At 37.2% G+C, this 24,943-nt stretch overlaps 1 protein-coding gene across 1 annotated transcript in view; it reads right to left on the bottom strand.

Annotated features, from left to right (window-relative positions):
* Positions 1 to 24,943, bottom strand: part of ATAD2B (ATPase family AAA domain containing 2B) — an 80,945-nt gene that overhangs the window by 8,375 nt on the left and 47,627 nt on the right. Inside the window, 4 exon segments of the mRNA XM_030037514.2 lie at positions 955 to 1,650; positions 14,990 to 15,127; positions 19,820 to 19,942; positions 23,648 to 23,807. Coding sequence (XP_029893374.1) covers positions 955 to 1,650; positions 14,990 to 15,127; positions 19,820 to 19,942; positions 23,648 to 23,807 — 1,117 coding nt within the window.

Raw genomic sequence — 24,943 nt, 5'->3', positions numbered from 1 at the left:
TCATACTCCTCTTCTGATATTCTTAGGACCTTTCTTCTACAATTCTCCTTACCCTTAGAGAAAATATGTATGTACAAACACAGACAACATGTATATAGTGATATTCTCATAATTCAGATCTCTCATTAAAGCTTATTTACTTTGTAAATCTCAATGCTAACTTTTGAAGTAAAGATTTCATTCTTTTAGACAATTCTGAAAAGCTAATTACAAAGGCAATCACGCGTAAGGCTTTTATTTCTCTTCCCTGAGGAAACTGTCTCTTGTCTTCAAAGGACGTGGCCCCTTCTTTCATGCACCACCAGGATTTCCCTTCTCCTTCTCTTATCTTTTTGCTGCACTGTTACTGTGTTGACTGTAACTCCAAGGCCAGATACCTTCTCCAATAGATAAACAAGGGTTTATCTGGCTTTTGCTATGAGTTAAACTGCTTTAACTTTTTGCTATGAGCAAATGTTTTTAAAGGAATACATTCTGTATTTCTATGGTCTTTTATCAAATGTCAATGATACTTTTATCATAAATCTCTAACAGAACAAGTCAAAACATATCATATAGATCAAAATAAAGATCAGATATAACATAGAGACCAAAACATGTATCATATATTTATCTGCATTGATAATATTTTTTTAAATCCTTAATTATTGTTGAAAAGTTTTCTCAGTATTTACAGTATTTCCCATAAAGCCTACAAAAATAAACAGAATAGTCTAAGTACAGAGATATACTTACTTGCCTAAGATAACATTACAGCAAGTCAAGGGTGGACTTCTAATTTATCTTTGTGGAATTATATGTTGTAAGCATACTAAAAGTTTCAAATAAACAGACAGCAGTTCATAAAATATTATCATATAATAGTCATTGTAACATAAGATTACAATTAAAAATATACACACAAATTAACTTGGACACTAAGATAAGGACAGAAACATTGAAAACAAGCTATACCTTCTTTATCTGCTTCAGCATCTTTAGTTTCAATGTCTGTGCTCTGTAGTGTTTTTTCATTATTGCTGCAATGTGGTAACTCAGCTTTCACTAGATCATCTCCTTGACTTTCACTGGAAGCTTCTGTTCTATCCTTTGGCTGATCTTCAGATGAAGATTTTTGCTTGTTACTAGAACCATCACTGTTGTCACAGGGTGAAACAGCATCAACTGATTCCATTTTACCATTGTGACATGCTGAAACAGGTATACCCTCTGAGCTGTGTACAGATGTCTCTCCATTCACACAGTCCCCTTTTGATGTAGAGTCCTTCCTTAATTCCTTTTCAGTACTCAGGGTAACACTGTCAGTTATTAACAGAGATTCATTTGAGCTCTCTTCTTCTGTGGATGCAAAATTGTTTTCCTTTCCTGATGTCCCATTGTTAAGCCTCTGCTCTGCATCTATATCCATAATATCACAAGAGGATTCATCATTTGTCATAGAGAGATCTCCTGTTTCCTCCCCATTCTCCTCAATGCAGTCAGTGCTGATCTCTAGCTCTCCATTTTCCAGCAATTTACTGTCCTCTCCATGATTTTCATCATCAGCAAACTTTGCATCATCTTCATCTTTCTTTAAATTATTGACTTTCCTCTTCTTAATAATGCCTTTGCCCCACTGTGAGCGTCGTCTTGATTTTCTCCTTATTCGAACTGAATTGTAATGAAAAAAAGAAACTTTAGATGCACCAGTACCCCTCAGTAAACAGACTAGGATATTAGAATATGCTGTAGCGTGTGAGGCAATCAATGTGTTCACATTTCAAGGAAAAAGCAAGCTGTCTGTTGATTTCAGTGTGAGCAAATTACAGATACTAAGGACCTTTAGAAGTATAAGGAGTGAACACTCAGTTGCGTTCACAATTCCTACTCTAATCTATGGAAACAAGGATGACTTGCTAGCCTTTCCTACTTAATGTATTTTATGTATACCCATTTGTAGGTAAAACACTAAAAGAAAACAGCTAAGCAATGATGTAGAACTCAGTCAGTCATTCTCATTTGGGTAATGCAGACTCTAAAGACAGTTATTCTCCTTTTCCCTTTTTAGAACCTCAGCGATTTGAAATCATTATACAATGAAGCAAATGGAAGTGCAATCCATGGATTCATAGAATAATTCAGGTTGGAAGGGATATCAGGAAGTCTCTAGTCCAACCTACTACTCAAAACAGGGTCAGCTGTGAGGGCAGACCAGCTTACTCAGGGCTTTATCCAGCCATGTATTGAAAACCTCCATGGATGCAGACTAAATGACCTTCATGGGCATTCCATACCAATACGTAATTGTCATAACAGTGAAAAGGCTTTTTGCCCTCAGTCAGCACCTCTTATTTCAATTTATGTCCACTGTCAATTCAAAGGCATCTTCACTGTTTAAATCAGCTACATCTCCTCAACCTTCCATTCATTCCCACCTCTGTACTCAAGTTCACTGCATTGACAAAATGTGGATTTAAAAAATGAGGATCTTTGTTTTAGACATGGACCATTTAGCAACCCTGTCTACAGCAAGACCTCACAAACATCTGCATTTATGCAATGAGTCTGTAAGCAGAAGGGGAAGCATAGGTCCTTAAACTAGCCTCATCACCAATGCCTTCCCTCCATATTATGCAACTCAACTTGAAGCAACATGGACATGTGATCCTTTTTTCATTACTTCTGCATCCTTTTTCATTTTTCCTTTTTCTTACTTGCACCTTCTGTGCCTTTGAAAAACCACATAATAAACTTCTTTTCATAAAGGATGGGGGTTTTTTTACTAACCTATTTGCAGCGAGATACAAATAAGGCACCAATCTAAAAGGTTTGGAGGCACATTTGCAATATGATCAGCAAATACAGAAGGAAAACCATTCAAACCTAATACTATTGTTAACGTCCTTTTCAGGAGCACTAACAAGACACAGCTCAGAAGACTAAGGAAGGGACCGGGAAAAGCTGAAACTTCTACATTCAAATTCAAGTAATGATGCAGACTGCTCATATTTTTGCAAAATTGCTGAAATTGTGGCCAAGTGATTGTAATTGAAAATCACAGCCAATAGTTACCAGAGATTAACAAATTTTCTTCCATTTCAAAATGAACTCCTATGTGAGCACCTCCATAATGTTCTTGGTATTTGTAGGTTGCTTTGATTTATGGGATATTAAGTCCTAGATCTGTGTCTGCCAACCTCACACTGAGTTACAAAGATCTTGCTTTGAAGATACAAGCACTGTGCAAGTACAAGTGTTGAGAATTAATTCACAGAAGCTCAGAGAAGCACAGCTGTACTTCAGAATTTCCTCCCCATGAGTGGCGTATGTAAGCAGGTGGTTTAACCACTACATTAGGAATAAATCTTAACCTTTTAGCTTTAAAGCTATCTAAAGATACAATCATATTACAATAAAAACACAGTCTCACTTGGAGTGTGTATTTATTGTTACAAATAATCCTTATGCAGAACTGTAAGATTTGAGGAAAAAAAAAATCCCCTTTCTCCAGCTATTTTGTAGATTTGATAGCAGCTTCTACAGTCAGTGTCACTGTTCTATTGATGACAAACTACAACCTATTCACGTAACTTTTCAGAAGCTCACATAATCTTTCCCTAGATTGTGCAAGAGATTTTCATTAATAACAGAAGCAGCAAACCTGAAACTAAACAGGAAGATGTAAACTTACAGACAAAAAAATTCCCTTATTAGGCAATGGGTTTAGCCTCAGGTCAACTCCAAAGATGGGTAAATAAAGCACAGAAAGGGAGTAAAAGTCTTTTAAAGGAAATTTAACATGTCCTAAAGTGTATAAATTAATAAGAAAGTTGAAATTTTTAAAGATACACTGATTTTGGCTTTTTAGGCTGACTTTGCTCTAAGAGTCAGATAAAATGTCAAATATATTTGACATTTATTATATCAAAGAATTGTACTTTAAATATGCCCATTTCACTAGTGCATCTGTTTTGTCTACCCTGTGAGCTCCATCTGGGATGAGAACCCATAATTTGCCTAAACACACAAGTACATTCCTAAAATTCCTAAGTGTGGGAGAAATCACATTTAAGTAAAACGGTATTAACCCTTGTATTATACATTTCATTAAATTCCAAGTCTTCCTCAATGACAGTCAGCAAGTCCAGCTCACTCACTCTCTCATGCAGTACTATTCAAACATATGTTGTGCATGTTGTTTTTTATCGCTGTTTTTAATTAGGACAAAGCAACCACAAAAAGTGCCACAGAAGATGTCCTCCCAGGAATTGTGAGGTTTACACTGCATCAAAACCAGTAAATGCAGGAAATTTTTCAGCTACCTCATCAAAGGATGCACACAAAACAGAGCTTTGGTTGAAACATTGCTATTATTATAAAACTGGTGCTATGTCACAACATTAAAAAAATCGATGCCTTCAACCAACGCCTAAGATTTAGGAAAGAAGAACAGCATTTGATTGCCAGCTACTGCAGAACATGCCCTCCTAACATTTAACAGTATTTTTACTGACAAAAGCAATAATCTAGCTGCTTTGGGTTTTCACCCACATTTAGTCAAGAGAACTCAGTTAACGATAAAAGTTTTTCCCTCCCAGACTCCTACCAGTTCTTATTTCACAGCAGTACCATTGTCACCTGAGCCTCCCAGACCTGTAACCAACAGGTGACCAACATTTCTAAAATCCCAATTCTTTTTGTCCACATACTTCTAAGAATCAACCTTTTTCCCCTGTCATTCAAATAAAAGCCTTCCTGCTTTCAACCCCTTCCATTCCGACTACTGAAGCCTTTTCTGCTCAGGCTTTCACAAACCCACCTAAATCTCTCATTTTAATTTATTTAACACAAAACTGCTCACATCATTGGGACCTCAGTGAGACTCTTAGTCCCCTACCTAATTTATCTTTGAGCCCATTCACCAGTGTTCACCTTCTTGGTCATATCAAAAGTAGACTTCTAGTCCTCACATTTAAACTGCCCCTTCAAAACACCTTTTTGTTCTCATCCGGGCTGCGTTGCTCTGTGCAAAGAAACATCTTTTGGAATATGAGAAGAAATTTTCATTCCAGATCCTTAGCACCCATAGCACCATTACACAGATTTTTCTTTTACACAGACAGCTAAGCCTCTAGGAAGAGTGAAAAGCTGAGCAAGGAATACAGCATTTAAAAACAAAACCCACCACCGGTCTGTCTTTCTATCCTGCCCACTTCCCCCAGTAAAGCTAAGGGAGTTGTACAAGTAGGAGGAATGTTTAATGGAGCAGGGAACCATGTGACCAAATGCAGACGTCAACACCAGATTTCATCACCTAGATTGATTCCCCTTATATTTCCTGGAAAGAAAAAGGCACTACTGTGAGGTTAACACAGACCTGAGAAGCTGTCATATGAGGCAGGAAAACGTAAAATTGATCTCTGAATCCTGCAAAACAGTGGAATATGATTCAAAAAGGAAGAAGGAGCTACCACAGGGTAAAACTGATGCAAAACTAAAGGGCTAATGGGCAGGAACTAACGGTTTAATGGATTGCTGCTAAAAAATAAGCTTCACCTGGAGTCCCCTCTTCCCTACCTTAATGCTGATAATTTATAAAACTGCAAATTATCAAGAGCAGAATCCCACACTTTTTATTTTATATATAGTTGGTATGATTCATGACATATTCAAGTTTTCAGTAAGTAACGGAATGGGATAGCTATTTACAGAAGAAAAACTTCGAGTTAACTTTGTTAAAAAAATTAACAGAGTATATGCAATTGCAAGTTAACACCTTAACACCTTTTCAATTTTCCTTTTAAAACTACTCATCTGAAATCTACCCATTGATACCCAGTCTTTTGGCAGTATTTGTGCCAGAGGCGGTAGAAATACTATTGTCAGAGGAATCCTGCTTTATAGAACTGAGTTTCTGTAACTCAAACTATTATAATACCAATTATTCACACATGAATACATTCACTTGACTTCTGAATTGCTGAACTCTTCTCTCTATAATCTTCACATAACCTCTATAGGTTTGCCAAGGGGATCCTCACTTCAGTTCTAGTTTCTTTCTGGTTTGCTTTTTTTTAAATCGTTATTCAGAATTTTTAATGACAATAAATATCTGTTTGACCACAAGTCACACTAACATTTTGCTTGGGCTCACATGAAGTTGGTATCAAAAACAAAAGTTCCCCCCCTTTTTTTTTCCCTAAGCTGCACAGTCTATGCAGACAGCGTTTTTAAACTGCAACGTAATACAATGTAATACAAATTTACTCTACATTTCATTAAACAGTAAGTGAGGTTTCTCAATTCTTCCACTCCTATGTTGAGACACTTGAAGAGTCGGCTGAAAGATCCCTAAACTTAGGCAGACAGCATTTCCCCCAGAGGTGGCCTCCCACGAGTGAAAAAGAAATTCCGTACTTACTTCAGAAGGACTAGTCCTCCAGGCATAAGTTAAGTAAAACAAAACCTGTGGCAGACTTTCAGAAATTCTGAATTCTTGCCCACTGACAGGTTCTGCTTGGAGATTCTCAAGTCAGATACACCAAGTAATGACAACATCTTCTGGTGAAATAAGCACCCTTTTCTAGGGGTGCACATCAACCCTGTCCAGAGCAGAGCACAGTTCTTGGATAGTGAGGAACAGTGATAGTCAAAAAAACCCCAAAACAATATGAACAAACAAATCCAAATCCTTCCCACATTCCTGAGGTATTTCTGCAAGATCTAGAGGTAACTGTGACCTTTCTGTTTAGTAGTCTCAGGAAAACATATCACAAAAACATGGGTGAATGGTACAGAAGCTTCAGAGTTGAGGCATACGCTGTTGCTGTCCCCCAATCTAGCAGTACAGTGACAGAACTGCAGACTATATAGAAATAAAGTTAACAGTTGGAAAAGGAAGCAGATATAATTAGAAGATTCAAAGACTGTCAATTATTAACAAGCAAGTCTGCTTGCCTTAATGTGGATGAACTCTAATGAGAAGACGTAGCAGTCAAAGCAGATATGTTTCTCTTGAAATTTCTGTAGTTTGACTACTACAGTATATTGAGTGTAGTACAGTATTAGTGGAGGCTAACAAGTTCACTTTATGCTGTAGAAAAGACCCTTATATGCCTCTGCACTGCTTGTAAGTCTATCAGAGAATGTGAATCCTCTGTCATTAAATGATAAAACTCACATCCATCAAACACTAGATTCTCTCTTGTTACCTTTATTTCATGAAGAATTCCTGGGGATTAAAATCCAAAGGAGATTCTCATGCCAAGCAAGATCACCATGGATCTAGATTTTGTGTCTGCAGTATCATCAAGAACCACTTGAAGCAATGCACGTGTTTTAAGTTTTTCTTCAATGATCAAAACCCTAAACTTCTTTCTGATGTCTTGTGTGTAAAGTAACTCAAAGCCTTGAGAAAGCACTTATTACCAGCAATTTATGCTCTCTTATGCAGCATCCAGAATATCTACCAATCTGCCACAGTAATTTAGCTGCTTCCAGTAGCTCCACATTCCTTACCAAGGGGCACTGAATAGTCTACTTGAAAGTCTCTGGAGTTTTTAGTCACAAAGTCCCAAACTGCAGTCAGAGATAAGCAGCAAGAAAGAACAGAGCACAGTTCCACAATGGCTTAAAAAGCAAAATGAGGTGCCAGCTTCCACTAACAGACAAAGCCATTTCTCCCTCCAAAGCCAGCTATAGCATTTCCACTACCTCATTTGTGCCGGCACTACCGTTCCTGCAGTAAAACAGATAAGGGAACTAAATCCATCTGAAATGTTGGGTTTTTTTCTGGGTTAGTTTTCAACATCTTCAGTTGAGCTTTCCAACTCATGAATGATGGTGCTGGCACAGGGGACATGGTGGGAATATGCAACCAGTGAAAAGGCAAGACGGCACCTTTAGTGGTAACCTGCAGCTTGAAGTGACTGTGGAAACTAACACCTACAAGACATGTCATTTTCTTCACCTACATGGAAGGCACACAAGGCACAGACCTGAAAAATGCATTAAAAAAACCCTGTATGCAACAACTTAACATATTTATGATCTTCACCAGCATATATAACAGCTTATGTTATGTAAACAAATACTTGAAGAACCTGGACACTTCTACTCAACAAGGGGTCCAGTTCCATAAGAAGGAGTTGAAGCATGTTTCCAAAAAAAATCTTGGCTGCAGCATCCCCAGCATTTTCTCCCCCTAGTCAACTGCTTTCCCCTACCATCCCCTACAATGCTCTCAACTCAAGCTCCTCCCAATATTTCTCACAAAACACTCCCAATATTTCTCACAAAACACTCCCAATATCTTCTGTTCCTCCCCACCCCAGCTGAAAAGGATACACTACATCTGAGGTTTGCATGCCATGTCTGGCCAATAGAATGTTTTAACTGATCAGCTAACAAGGCCAGGAAGAACAGGTAACTACCATTTTCAATCTATAGCCTTCTCCTTCAGTAGGTGCATAGATTTATCCAGCTACCAACTTTCACAAAACCTGCAGAAACCTAATCTTTCAGCTCTCAACTCCTGTCAATCTGTCTGAACCCAGCTAAATGATTCAGAAGTTATTAGGGGAGCAGAGATGGACAGAGAGCACAGGTATTATTTTCTTGGGAAACCAAGCTAAAAATACAGAATCATACAATCGTTTAGGTTGGAAAAGACTTTAAGATCATTGAGTCTGACCGTTAACCTAGCACTGCCAAGTCCACCACTAAACCATGTCCATAAGCGCCACATCTACATGGTTTTTAAACACCTCCAGGGATGGTGACTCCACCACTTCCCTGGGCAGCCTCCTCCAATGCTTGACAAACCTTTCAGTGAAGAAAGGTTTCCTAACATCCAATCTAAACCTCCTCTGGTGCAACTTGAGGCCATTTCCTCTTGTCCTATTGCTTGTTACTTGGGAGAAGGGACCGACCCCCACCTGGCTACAACCTCCTTTCGGGTAGTTGTAGAGAGCGATCAGGTCTCCCCTCAGCCTCCTCTTCTCCAGGCTGAACAACCCCAGTTCCCTCAGCTGCTCCTGACAGGACTTGTTCTCCAGACCCTTCACCAGCTTCGTTGCCCTTCTCTTGACATGCTCCACCACCTCCATGTCTTTCTTGTAGTGAGGGGCCCAAAACTGAACGCAGTAGTCGAGGTGCGGCCTCACCAGTGCCGAGTACAGGGGGACGATCGCCTCCCTGCTCCTGCTGGCCACACTATTTCTGATACAGGCCAGGATGCTGTTGGCCTTCTTGGCCACCTGAACACACTGCTGGCTCATATTCCACCGGCTGCCCACCAGCACCCCCAGGTCCTTTTCTGCCGGGCAGCTTTCCAGCCACTCTTCCCCAAGCCTGTGGCGTTACATGGGGTTGTTGTGACCCAGGTGCAGGACCCAGCACTTGGCCTTGTTGAACCTGATACAGTTGGCTTTGGCCCATCGATCCAGCCTGTCCAGATCCCTCTGCAGAACCTCCCTACCCTCCAGCAGATCAACACTCCCGCCCAACTTGGTGTCCGCTGTGAACTTACTGAGGGTGCACTCGATGCTCTCGTTCATATAATTTACAAGAAACCAGAGTAATTATGTTAGTAAAGTACATGACAAGACAGTCACACAGGAAAATTAAAGAGAAAAATGAAGTCAAAAGAGAAGAGACAATCATACTAGTATCACCTGTGGATATAATTTTTAGACTTTCCCACCTCTATAGATCTGCTCATTTTCCCTCTGCTGAGTAGCTTTGTACAATAGCAACTATTACAGCTATATACATTTTTTGTATACTCAGTTGGCTCTTCAGGACTACTGAATGACACCTTCCCTGCTGCAAGACAGCCATGAACAAATGAAAGGTTCTCCTGCAACTTCACAAGCAGAGAAGCAGCTCCAGCTCTTATTAAAATTACATTGAATAGAGATTACAGCACTCATTTATATCACATATCTGGAAGTTCATGCCTGCTGGTTGGTTTCTGTGTCAAGGAGGCAAAATTAAAAAAAAAAAAAGAAAAAAAAACCACAACACGAAGAAAACTGAAGTTAAGAAATGGCTAATAATCACAAGAAAATCAACAACTTCTGCAGACAGAAACTTTACACCAAGTCTTTAAACAATTTAAATCAAACATTGCCACAGTTTTCAAAGGGAAGGAGTAAGATATATCTCAAAGGTCTGAAAACTGTGTTTTATTACATCACTTGTGCAAACCACTTAGATGAAAAAAAATTGATTTTAGAAGAACTCATTAAAAAGTCTTTTTCTAAAAAGTCTCTCTTTTTACCATGTTTGTAAGAAAGGGGGTGATAATGCTTTCAGGAAAACCTCCTTCTTAAGAGAGGATGAGCAATCTTGCATTACTGAGTTAGAAAGGAGATGAATAACAAGAGAATATAAAAAAAGTCACTGATCAGGTAAATTGTATGACCTTCTTTGCCCTCTGTCAGAGAAAGAAGACATTCAATTAATTCATAATACAGGCAGGTATTTAATAGTGATGAAAGAAAATTTCTTTGCCATCAGGTATCACTGAGTCCAAAAGTTTGATGGGATCCCAAAAAAGAACAGGCAGTCAGGATTTATTAGAACTCCCACAAATTCACTAAATGGCATTTTAAATTAGAAGAATTACAAAGCCTATGGGTTTTAAAAGAACTGTTAACCAACTTAGAATCAACTAAGTTGGTTTCTCCTTCAAAATCAGGCATGAAAAAAATAATTTTTATTTGTCAAATGCTTGCAACTTCCTTTTAAAGCATCTGGTTGAAGCCAGCATCAGATATAGGAGATCAAACTACTGTCATCCAGAATGCCAACTCCTACACTACCCAGAACAAAATGATAAAGAAACAAAAAGAGACAGTTGTCTCAGCTCTGAGTAAAGATGTACTCAAATTCCAGAAAATCATTTTTAATGGTTTTTGTCAAGTTACAGTACTTGCCTCTATCTCAAGTGAGAATTAATCCAAGTCAAATCCCTTTTCTGGAGAGCAGAAGGAGAAAAGAAAACAGTAGCAAGTATAGGATTTGTGACAAAACATCAGCAGCTACTCGGATTTTAATGTTAGCATCTGGATGACTGTTAATATGGCAGTATCCAAATTCTGAATCCAAATTCAGAACTAGTCCAAAAGGCAGAAAATAGTTAAACTAATAAAAACTATATGGCATCTGGTCTGCCATGTCCTTTGATAAGGCATTACTGCAGTCATATGAATGTTTGAAGTACAGCGATCACTGACACCACTGTAGCAGAGATCAAAAACTGAACAGATAAAAACCAGACAAAAAAAAAAACCCAAAAAACCCCACCACAAACAAAAAAAACACAAAAAGGCGCACAAAATTTTATTTATTTAGGAACTAGATTTTTCTGCAGCAGTTTTTTATCTTTGCTTGAACCCTCTACAGTTCTTTCTATAGAGAGACCACTAATCACTCCAATTATTGGGAAGAGTTAGCAGTGTGTTTATTTCATATTTCAAAAAATGACTTTTATAAAAAACTTATATTTTTAATACTTCACATAACACAAAATATTTTAATTTTTTTATTTGCTCCAAATGCCATTTTCACAGCTATCGTATTTATCACACAGCATAAAGGACATGAAGAAAACATAAAATCTGCAGTCTACCACTACAATATATTATCATTAAATATTGCAAAAAAAGATAAGAATGTAAAATCAAATCTTCCCCATAAGTTTATTTATATGTAACACTAAAAGAAGTGACTGCAAGACAGTAAAATAATATGCAACATACTCCATCTACTGGCAAAATAGAGCAGTAGGACAAAGTTTTACTATACAGCATCCCAATGATTAAAGAGATGCTAATGTTTTATGCGTTAACATGTATCCAAACCATTTAGCAATGATTAAGTTACCAGACACACCAAACTATGCATTGCTGGTACTTTCCTTTTCCACACATGTACGTATAAAGGTGAAACGAGACCCTTCTCATCAGTGCCCAGTGACAACAGGTAATGGGCACAGACTGAAATACAAGACATTCAATTCAAAATTAAGAAAAAGTAATTATTGTGAGCATGGCCAAGCCCTAGAAGAGGTTTCCCAGGCATGTCGCGGAGCCTCCATTCTTAGAGATATTCAAAACACTACTGGACACAGCCTTGAGCAACCAGCTCTGAGCAGGGGAGTTAGACTAGATGATCTCCAGAGGTTCCTTCCAACCACAGAAATTTTGTGATTCTATGATCATACAACTACTTATATCAGGCTTCTGACCTATGTCCCATTCTAAGTTCCCACCAGAACACTTGCACTTTTCTCAAAATACACAGTCGATATGGAAATATTTTAAATTATCTGTGGCAGAACTCTCCCAAATGGATTTTCAGCAACTTCTAGTAATGTAGTACTTTTAAAACTCATCTATACTGTGATACACAATCCATCACAGGTGTACCTTCAACAAGGGAAATGGAAGTTGCAGATTAAATCTAACTCAGGAATGTCTATCACCGTGCCTACAAATAGAGCAACTATTCTGTGCCACAATTCTGACAGCCCATGTGGTCTAAGCAAATTAAAAAAATAAATCTAAAGTATGTTAGAAAAATTAAATAAATCACAAAATAATAGGTAACTAAAAAAATTAAATAAAGCTTCATACAAAATACATAACCTCGGAAAACAAACCAACACTCGATAAACTAACTCTTGTTCTCTACTGTACTAGCCCTAAACAGTAAACAGGGCTTTAAACTGGGTGAGGCTGATGTACTGTCTGTACTCAACTCTGGTTTTAGAGAAGATGCTTGACATCCTTTAGGGTTCTCAAGTGTTTCATCTGAATTGACCTTTTTGCAGCTATCTTCTAAAATACTGTAAACAAAGCTCCTCAAAAAATTAATTCAATAAGGAAAGTAATGTTATGATTGGTAATTTTTTTCATTAGAGAATTCAAGTTCAAATAGCAGAAAAAAATGGAAGATTTTCAGAATTATTAATTGGAAGGTACAGGTTTTATCCTGTGTAATTAAAATACATGAATCATTGTCCTTGTTACTCTGCCTGTGTAATACATTTCAGTCTTTAAAAAAAAATCTTAGTTCTTGACCATACAAAAATTTCCACTCTACCTCTAAAATTACGTCTGTTCAGAAATCCCTTCTCTAAACTTGCTTCTTCCATTTAAACAATTGCAATCCACCATATAATTGGCTGCTATTCAAGCTCCCTACAATCTGCTCAGTTCTGCTCTCACCTTACTCTAGCTCATTCCCTCAAACACCCTTTTAAGACTGTTTCTCTTCCTAGTTTGTAGTCTCTACTGAATGTACCACATCAATCTTTAAGTGTGCCCATGTACTACTTGAATCCCTTCTGCAGATCTCTGATTGCTCATCAATTCCTGGTTCTCTCTCTTGATTACTAGATGCATCACATCCCTCCTGGACTAGTTATCTTGCCCAGACTCAACCTTAAAAGGCAGATTTTCATTTGATCATAGTCCCAAACACCACTAAGTCTCAAATTGTCTTGCTGCCCAACCTAAATCACCAAAACACTAGCAGGAACGGTGCCTTAACACTAACTTCTTTCTTGTTTACTGGCAGTTTCCTTAGTTGATGGTTCTAGTCTTCAAACAACTGCCACTGCATCCACAACATTGGGTGGAAAAGAGAGCAGAGGTACCAGAGCTTCTTTTTACACAAGTCGCCAGTAATAGCTCCTATCTCTCTTCCCAAGAAATTGCTGGCTTGGAGGTCTAGAAACCGTACCGTGTGCTGCACAGCACACAGAGCCAGGAAAGTGCTCTGTAGATCAGCCAGAGTGAGAATCTCTATCTTGGATTTCACAGGAAACAAAAAAAAAAAATTGAGAATCCCTTCCCTCCTCTCTCCCTTTTTGCATGAGCTGCCAAATGAATAAAGAACAGTTGGATTCACATCATCAATTTATTATATCACAATTTATTCAAACCACAACTCTCTACTATTGACTTTAATTCCTTTAACGGAAGAAATTACAGCTTCAGGAAATAAAACCATACACCTGTAATTAATTAAACTATTCAACATCAACACTAACATTCATATATAAACAATGTTAATCTCTGGGCAGTTACCATCATGCCTAGAAAACTTTCTCATCAAGGAAAAGCACCGTGAAGGAGAGCACAAAGACCAATGAAAATTTGTCAGCTTCAATCTATCAGTTTCCCTGTTAAGCAATAACTGATAATGCTATTAATAATATATTAATAATGGATTCCACATCTTGAGCAGGAAAGCCAGGCACAACTATCAGTATATTCCTCATACTCACTTTCTCTTGTAGTCTTTATTTTGTTTATAACAAAAATATCTGTAGTGTATTTACCTGTTCTAATCAACTTACCTCTTGAAAATAATTAGCAGTGCCTCTGATTACGGACACCAGTCACTCCTCAAAATTCTAAAGATTTTGATCACTTAATTGGACTAATCCAGTAGGCTGCAGGGAGAGTATCTTAACATCCTCCAATAATGGGTACTGACTATTGAAATCCAGGTGCCGTAAAGGAAAATACAGTTAAATTTGTAATCTCTTTTCTAACTTTTAGCATGATACTGTATGTATTGAAGATAGGAAGTGAGTAACTATAGTGCATATAAGAGTATGAAGCAGTGTGTAGGTACGTACCTGTGAATACACACAGAGTAAACAAATCTTAACACTCATCAAACAGATAAAAGTTTCTTCTCATTGGATCAGAGTTGTCTTGTACTGAAAACAGTCTTTTACAAAGAAAAATGTAATACTCATATTACATTAGAAACAGTTATTCCTTATCACAAAAACAGGAATCCTGCTTCTTTACACTTTCTGGGCAGAGATTTCATGTAGTCAGAAAGAGAGTATTTCCTAAAGTTCCATGAGTTTCATGCCTAAAATTACTTCTGGAAATAATCAGTGAACAGTAGCAGACACACATTTGAAATGTTTGCCATTCTCTAGTATCCCTAATTTTGCACAATTATCACCCAAGGTACTTACATGCACATTTATTTGCAGAGTTGGGCCACACCGTCATTGTGGGTTTTTGTTTGTTCCGGAAAGCCTCTTCAACTCTAGCTTCTGTTTTCCGTACAGTAGAACCATGAGGATTTATTTGTTCTGCTGTTACTGATAAGCCTGCATACAGAAGATAACCATACCTATTTAAATAAACCAAGCTGCATAAAACTATTGAATTTTAAAAGAAATTTGGAATACCATGGCTGCAATAAGAACACATCAATTAATATTTAGCTGGACATTCAAAACAAAGATTAGAATCAAGAATATTTGTTTTCTACTGACAAAATAACCTACTGGTTGCATGGTCTTAGAACTGTCAGCTCTGACAGCTTAGAAAAATATGAGTGTCTCTCACACTTTGGTCCCCAAAGATTGCACTCTTCTATCCATATTTCCTCTATGAAGCGAATTCTTATTGACAGTTTCAATTTTTCCTAATTTTAAGCAGATGATTTAAAATAAGTGGCAATCCATAATGGCATTCTATGCCATATCAAAAAGAGTATCTGAATAAAAACCTTGTATTGTCACCATGATCTATGTTATGTAAAACGGATCCATTTCAGAGTCAATATGAGCTCTTAGATTAAGAAAACTGCAATTGTGCTTCTAACAAAAAGTCTGGTTTGCTTTCTGTAATGTAAGTTCATCTCATAGCTTCTACTATTTCAAACAGTTTTTAATTAAATTCTAAAATTGCAAACTTTCATATTGGTTAAGCACATTTTAAAGACAAACGAATCTCTGAAGTTTCGTATTTGTGAACTAGAATTTCCTATCCATCTACTACAACAGTCTTCAAAATGTCATACCATGTCTCCAATAGTAACCAGAACAAAGTGATCATGAGCTGACAAGAAGCTCCACAACTGATGAATGCAGAAATTAAAAGATTCACAAAGGAACTCTCACCTAACAGTTAACAGTTACAGCGTAAGTTACAATAGTTACAGCATAAGCTTCTAGGTACCATTACAAGTATTTTCAACTGCATATCAAGCATATGATATGCTTGATATCATATCAAGCATTTCATTACTCAAAACTTCCACCACTTCTAACGTTATCTGCTGTTTTCAACAAGCTGCTGCAAATTCCAATAATCTACTATACATTTTTTTCATTTACCAATTTAGAACTTGTTATCCTTAGATTTACAGTCTTTCAACAACAGCACCTCATTTCGGTACTACAAGAACAAGAAATTCTAGTTTAACTTCTAGATAACAATTTTATTATACAGTTTATTATTCTGTTACACTGCAGTACTTCTGAGATTGGTCACCAATCTCAGTACTAAATAAAAATGGCAGATCTGTCAAAAAAACAGAAAAGTTGTGGAAAAAGGAAAGTGATGTAGAAATACCTTCCATTTTAAAACTACGTAAATTGCTAAATAACTTGCCAAGAGAATTGTGAAGAAAATGGATATGGAGCTTTTTAGCCCTAACCTTCATCTTCAGTATCCTGGAAAATAAATTAAGCGCTAATACATGGCACAATTCAGAAAATCAATGGCTTTTTAACTGGGTAAAGATTAAAAAGCCTACAGTATGTGTCACTTGCCTTCCAAACTCCTCTGTGATTCCAGACAGAAATACTTGATAACATTTCCAGAGAATCTATTAGAAGCCTCATGCAGACCAGCTTGCTCAATTCCATCCAAATCTCATGTTGAATGCTGAAGTCTTTCCAAATGTAGCCAAGAAAATGTTGGCCAAGATGTAACCAAGTACGGGGCATGTTCTGTTTGTCAGGAGACAAATTTCCTTTCTGATGGTGACAGCCACCCACTCTGACTCCATCTGTGACTGCAACACTACCTTGACCTCTTCTGAGGTGGTATTAATACAAGTTTTATATTCAGCCCAAAAAACACTAGTAGATTCTCATGATATACCTGGACTTTTTTTCTACACAGTCCACTGTTTGCATTATTGCCCTTCTTTCACAATAGTCCTGTTGGCAAGCTAAGAATTTTAACTCTGGTAAGGCTTGAAGTTAGGATCCTTTATCAAGATGAGTCCAGAAATAAATGCAGAGGTTTTTTTTTTTTCTTTTTCCTCATCAGACTGTACACATGCCAGTCTGGCACTTTTAAAGGAACATGAAAAGAGAAGTACAGGGTACTCTGAGCTGAAAAAAAAGCCTGCATCATATAGTGAAGCACACTCACTGTGACTTCAGTCTCAACATTCATTTAAGGCCTTGCTTGGACATCTCTTACTGATATTAAAAAGAAGTACTTAAGGGTTCAATTCCCCACCACTTTGTCAGGCAACAAGGCTGGCTGCCTGATTCAGCATGATTTCATTGGGTAGCTCCGCTCTGGCAAACAGCATGGTATAAGCAACCACCCTTGCATTTCAGTGACCAGTTGCACAAAGCTTTTGGAGAGCAAAAGGCATACTTTGCACTGCTTACACAATTTTCCTCAAGTATTTCCTAACTGAAACCTTCCATTATTTCAAAATATACCCTTATGAAGCAGAGGGGAAGAAGGAGGATCTGGGGATCATTTCCATACCTGACCATCTAGTAATCAATCCAAAGAAGAAACCAGAAATCACTTAACCTTGTGGACATCCAATCAAAAGAAGAAAGTGCAAGTATATGCCTTCGTCGTCCCTTGCCCAAAATGTTCCAAAACACGGTACATGTCAAAGTCTAGACCAGCAGATGCACTGTGATTTTGCTGATCTGCTGTCTTGTTGAGTATCCTCTGTAGAGCAAAATGGGAGTAATGGCAAGGTTGATCAGCCTTCAAATCCCTTCCATCCATTACAATGATCAGTGCCAAGACTACATGCCTGAAGTACCATCTTCTTCATGTTCTACACCACAGCCTTGGACACAACTCCTGATCCAGGGACAGGACAATCTTTGTGCTTGCCTTACAGCATGAGGCTTCCTCAGACCTCAAGCGCTTGGTATCTTTTTCTTCGTTCATAACCAGTTAATCTAATACAGCTTCTTCCATGCATTCCAAATATTCTGTCCTTGCTAATCCAGTAAGTGATCTTAGCCTTCCACACTCTGCAGATGGACCAACTGCAGAGCTCCTTTGTTCTTGAAACCACCACAATGTGGTCCAAAAGCATGAGCATCTTTGAAATGTGACTTGCAGGTATCTGCCACACTGTAACAGTTTCCATGCCGATGCGTAGAATGCACTTTGAAAACCTGCCCATTGTTGTATGTGAGCTGTTGTCACTCAACAACTGTACTGCTAGTCACCTATCTGTATCTGAAGGCCCACTAACCAGCATCTGACAACAGTATCTTCTTTTTCTGATTTAACAAGTTCATTGCATGACACCATCAGCCTTAACTATGACTTCTGAAAATCCACCTCTTTCAACAGGGTCTGCAGGTTTTGCCTTCAGAAATATATATTACTTGGTCACTGCCACAAAAAGAAGGGCAGCATTCCAGTTAGCTCTTGGAAGACTTGCAAGGAGAGACTTACAAGCTATATAGTCACTCTCTGTAACAAAGAGCTCTTACAAACAGTTACTTTAACCTCGGAAGCAATAACCTTTAACAATCATGGGGGAGTCATAATGGATAATTAACTGAGCACAGCTCACAGTGTGACACTAAGGCCAGAATTGGGAATATTCTTATACTTCTAATAGAAAAGTACAAAGGAGAAATAAAGGCATTATATTAGTTCTATTTTACAACCACGGTGAATTACAATTTGTTCTCTTATCCACAATTCAAGACACACATTGGAAGCTTGTACAGAATTAAAAAAAAAAGCATGACTGAATAGGAAAATAAAAGGAACTGTTATCAGTTTAAACCTGAAGAAGAGAAAGACTACAGATACTTGCATAGTTCAAAGAAATTTATTAATAAAGGGTCTTCAATCTACTGATAGAAGTATTCCATGAACCAGCAGCTGTAAGTTAAGACCAGCCAAATTCAACCTAGAAATCAGATAATGCAGTTTTTTACCAAAGCAGGAGGCAAAGCAGGAAACAGCTTGCCAAGGCAAAGCTGGAATTACTGAAATCAGTAATCCCTAAATCAGCATGAAATTTTGTTCTGATGTTATAGTTCAGTGATTTTCAACCTCTTTCAATTTTCAGAACTTGAAAAATTTTCCATGGAGCTACAGATTTTTTCATGCAAACAGAGCCCTGTTCCCATACTGGGAATATGTCTGGGCTTCCGATTACCTTTTCTGGTCACTTTAGCAGCTGTCCACACACTTGGAGGTCTATGGACTACATGCTGAAAATACCTGCACTAATTTCAACAAATCTAAGTCAGTGATGTCCTCCAATGTAGGGGGCTATACTGCCTGATTCTGGACTGTTAGAAAGTCAACCTCATGCTCCCCTCAATGTGGGTGTAATAGTTGTTTCTTAATCAACAGATCACCAAAAGTACATTTGTGCACAGGCCAGGGTGAACTGAAAATCCACTGTTTTAAATGCCGTTCTCTCTAATCATACTTGTTATTACTCTGCATTACATGGCATTTTTAGAATGCAGCTCTGGTTTCACCACATCTTCAGCTAGTACCACAATCCCAACATTTACCTGTCCACCATGTTCTACAATACTTTTTGTACCAATAGGCAATGCATCCTTCTTTTGTAAAGATGGTGACTTATTGGACCAGCTCACATAGTTGGAAAAAGTAGACAAGTTTCACACTCAGTCATCCTTTAACATGCACTGCCTGAGGCTGACACTTATTCTATATTTCATCTTAAATTTTTATATAGCCATTTTTAAATTCTGTTTTCTATCCCATATATGTTGTGTTACAATAAATGAAGTTAAACATACCTCTTTTTCTTCTCGCTTCCTTGATTTCTTCACACATCTTATTAAATTCTGGATCCAGTTCAGCAGCAATGATAGCATGAGCAGTGTCCTTCAAAGTACAAGCTCTGTGTCTAATTATTTTATCTAGAAAACAGGACAGCACGCTTGTTAATTTCCTCACAATTATGTAAATTCTTTACCATTTTATCTTGTTCTGTATTGCATATTACAACACTGATATAGACAGAAGTAACTGGGAAATATTACAAATGTATGAAAATGTAGATGGATCAATAACATAGCATGCTCAAAAATCACAACCCAGCTATTTAAGAGATATAGTATTTTTCAGAAGTACAAATTGTTACTTTAATCAATAGTGGCACTTATAAACAAATGCAAACAGTGACTGATGAACACACCTAAATCAACTTGCAATCCTTAGAAACTTGCTAGAATCAGCAAGTGTACCAGTTCCTACAGGCAGATCTACACAGTATAATGGAGTACAGTGCAGAGAGTCCCAAAAGTAACAAGAGATTTGTCCAGGAATTAATTTACCCACTGAGGTCTAGGAACATTCATACAATTATACTGCCTGCAAAATCATACTGGACGTCTCCTAAATCTGTAAGGTAGACCTGGCATGCTTATATTCCTCCCCTGTTTTTTTTAACCTTAATTTATTGCTTAATTTTTATTTAACAACTGCTAGAAAATTCAAAATTGTGCTAAAACAGATTACTTTATTGCTTATATTGAATAGCTATTTCTCATTTTAATCCATTGAGAAAAACTGGCAAGAAACAAGCCTCGAGTTCGTTACATTTTCACTTCTATTTGGGGAACAGGACAAAAAAAATATTGCCCACACTGGAAGCCTAAATGTGACTCATGAAAAAACATTTTTTCAGAGAAGACCAGTTCCCATACCTTTGAAACACACAAAAGAAATTATTCCAATGCTGTTGAAATTTGAAAAGTAATTTTAACTTAATAAATAAGCTTGTATGTGGAGAAAATTAACATCTAGAATGTTGCTTTTCAATGAAACCTACAATACTCATTGTTTGCTTTTAGTACAAACATATTTAATTTGTCAATTCATCCATACTGAATTACTTTTTCCAGCTGATGGAGGTACTTCAACAGCAAACATCAACATTAATGTCTACAACATGTTATGCAATTAGCAGATTTAATTTGTTTTAATAATCACTAAAGACAACAATTAAGAGTATCAGTGAACATTTATTAAATAAGGTTTATAATTCTAGAAACAGCAAATTTTACAGCTGGAAAAACTGCTGAGTGAAAAAGAATATCCAGTATCCAGCTCAAATGAGCCCTACATATGTTTCCTGGGGAAATCTAGTGCCACTTAAATCAACTGTAAACTAGAAATATTTACCCACATATATTTGTGAAGCATTATGTTTTATGATCACAAAAAATAAACTGCATTCTTTGCAGATGTAATTTTGCGATATTAGACCTTAAAAAGTTGGTCAGATAATAAAGCTTAAGATACCCTCGCAAAAGAAAGAAAGAGGAAAAAAAAAAAAGAAAAAACCCAACGAAAAATCAAATCAAGAGTATTTGATTGAACTACTATTTTCCTCATATCCTGTGATGGGCAAGGCTTTCCCACAGACAGTGCTTCAAAGAGGCGAATACTATTGTGTCTAACACACAATGGTTACGTTTCCACACCTTTAAGAACATTTCCTGGTCAAACAATGGAGGGGAAGAAAAAAAAAAAAAAAACCAACCCCCACCCAAATCTTACTATATAACCTAGCTGAAATTTTATAGCAAAGTACTGGGGGGGGGGGGGGGGGGAATACAACGCCCCCCAAAAAAACCAAGGAAGCCAGTTTTGAATATCTGTACTGCATATAAAACCAGCTAGTCTGGTACTCCTATTGCCTTTCCAACTGAACAACAGGATAGACAGGTACAGTATGATTCTTCTGCAAATTCAAGCACGAAGCAGAGGCAAGCACATATGCCCAGCTTTAGAGAATGTGAGCATTTACAGGTTAATATTCAGTTAATGCATCTGAACGCATGTAATGCTTACATACATAGACATGATGTGCTGTTTCAGCAGTGTATTCATACAACAGCTCAAGAAATCTTGCGTGCCAGAAGAGCAATACATCACTGACAACGCAGAGGACGGAACTATCTTTCATTACCTACTCAATGATGAGAAACTCCAATCCAAAACTTAGCCTAGAAATAGCCAGATCCATTTCTCCCAGCTCAGTCCTGATGGTAAGGAAAACCAAAAAATATCCCTATTTTGGTTCCCTAAATATATTTCTTAAGACTCTTTCTCTTTGGACAAGCTCAATGAAAACTTCTGTCACTAAATGTTCCCCAAGCTGTCTTTGCTATTTTATGTTTCTGCCACACTGAACCTGCGACTCATCTCGTTTATGACCCTGAGCAGATTTGACCTTAGAAGTCTGTAGTCCCATAACACCTGCTCTAAAACTTCAAAAAAACCTCTTCAGACTACATTTCCTAGAATTAAACAACCCAGCCCACAGGTCCACATGGCCTAAAAATGAGAACAAAGGATGTATATTAATGCCAATTTTTCCCAAAGCCCATCACAAAGTCACAAACATACATCAGTCGCATGCAGGAGGTATGTCTCATAGTCCTCATCTTCTAAACAGGCGCTCTTCAGAGACACTCAGAATCCCAAATGTCCATTGGCTTTGATTAGTTCACATCAATTACACATTAGAAGTCCTCAAAAGTGCATTATCAAGATGATGGAAAACATTTTGCTGTATTTTATCAATGTATTTTTTTTAGTTGTAAAACAAAGTGCATCATAAATCAAAGAAATAAAAGTTTATTTTCCAAAGATATCAACCAGCACTGGTTTCAAAAGGCAAATGTGAAAAATAAGCATAACTATTTGACCAGACTATATTGTACCTAGTCCACACATGAGACCATTTGCAAATGCCTCAGAAAATCAAAAATTTGAGAAGCAACAAAAATACAGAAAATCAGGCTTTAACCTGGTAAAATGATTTCTCAAGATTTAATGAAAGACTTTTTAACACATTGGACTATATCTGTAGATGGACCCAGATTTCCAAGTATCACATATATCAAATACAACTACATGAAAAGGGTGCTTTGTTGTGGTTCTTTTACCGATGATTCTTGAAGCTGCCAATTGAAAGGCCTTCTTTTGGCAATGTACACTCTAAGGCAGCCCTAGCAAGTACACAAGATGTTCTTTCCTTACTTTGAGCATGTACAGCTTTTACATGCATTTCAATCTACAAATTCCATTTTAATTGAAAGCATCCCATCACACTTTGTCAAGACAATGCCTTCTTATCTCTCCTAATCAGCTGCAACTAACTTCCTTGCCTGATGATTTATCCTGTTTTATTTCTGTCCCCAAATACATAGTTCTTAATTTCTGTCTGCGAATTTAATGTTCTAAGCCAATGTGGAAATAAAGTAGGCCACTGCCAGATTGCATGCAGGATTCTCTATAGAGCTCTCCAAATTACGTTGGGGTTTTGTTGCATATACAAAGTCTATTCACTGAAAAGGAGCTATCAAATTTGAAAAGGAACTATGAAACCTAATTTATTAGAACACAACTCTGAATGCTGTAGTTCTCCTGCTCTTATAATGTCCCCCGGTGTACCACATGCCTCAGAATACTACAAGCACAGACCCTTAGGACTTGCTTATCCTAATTATCAGATAGCATGCAGTTTATTTAAATGCCTGAATAGTAACCAAATACATGGTTAAATACCAGGCTTTCAGGCTTAGGTAGGCCAAAATGAAATAGGTCCTTACCTCCAGGATCTTTGTCCGGATTGTACTCCAATGCATTGCTGCAGATCAGGTCAATATCTGTTAGGAAATCCTTGGCTGTTAAGTAGTTGTGTTTATCAATTTTGGTTATTACTGTTGATAGGTCCATTGGCTCTTTGATAACTTCAAGGTAATCTGAAACCTATAAACAGCATACAGAAATGACACAAGAACACATGCATTCCATTTAAACACTGCCAATTTCACATCTTTATACTGTTATTCATTTCACATGCTTAGCTCTAATATATTAACTAAACATTCTGATTTCTAAACAAATTTATGTTGAAAACAGAAGTTTTATCAGACTAAATAAAACATAGGACTTCCAAAGCTACTTTTTCTTCAGTAGCTCACCAATTTATCTTCCAAAATGAATTTAATGGTATTTTTGAGGCAAAGCATTTTAACATAAATGTATTTTTAATTTTATTTAGACTGAACTATTGGGGTTTTTTTATATAGTGCTATAACACTGTCTTGGGTTAGAAAGGCAAAAACAATCAGCCTAACTCAAAACCCTGGGAAAAACTAGGGAAGCTATATTCTGTTCACCTTGTAGGTAAAGTTCTCATTAAACTGAACAGTCAAATTACCAGCTTTTATATATATTCTATTGAGTAGTTCCTTCAATCACTCATTCAACAAAAAAGTCTGGTTTTATCAATTGAAGACATTAGCCTGACTGTACAGAAGGGCAGTCTAAAGAGAAAGCCTTGTGTCATAGTTCGCAGCTTAATATGAGCTTAGCTTATAACTGGAGATTTAGTAACTACTAGGGTACACTAAAAAGTATTTAACATAATTAATGATACCATAAGGGTCTCAAGCTTGATAGTGAAATGCATCAGCACAGCCACTGTAACAAAGTTCACCAAAGAATCTATGAATTTGTTACTTCAAGGAAAAAAACCCTATACTTGAATGTTTCAATGTGATTAAGATCACAATCAATTTAAAATACTGGCAGCCTCAGAAACAGTATTGCGTTTTGAGATCATGCATGATGGTGGCTGACAAAATACTGAAGAGTTAAATACATAATTCAGATCAAGCCATAATGGCTCCATAAGAATTTTTTTTTAATAAAGTATCTGTAGACATTCATACAAAAATACATTACAACGTAAACCAACATTAATGCGTTACTTCAGTGGACAGCAGTCTATCACCCAATTCCTTAAATATATACACTGAAATTTATGATGAAAAATTAAAATTGCAAAAATTCTCTTCTTGTCTCCCTCTATGGAAACATGATGATAATTGGTTCAGTGA

This window comes from Aquila chrysaetos, chromosome 15 (assembly GCF_900496995.4).
Source record: "Aquila chrysaetos chrysaetos chromosome 15, bAquChr1.4, whole genome shotgun sequence".
Lineage (NCBI taxonomy): Eukaryota > Metazoa > Chordata > Aves > Accipitriformes > Accipitridae > Aquila > Aquila chrysaetos.
Note: the sequence above shows the minus strand (reverse complement) of the source record. Positions and strands in the feature narration are given on the sequence as shown.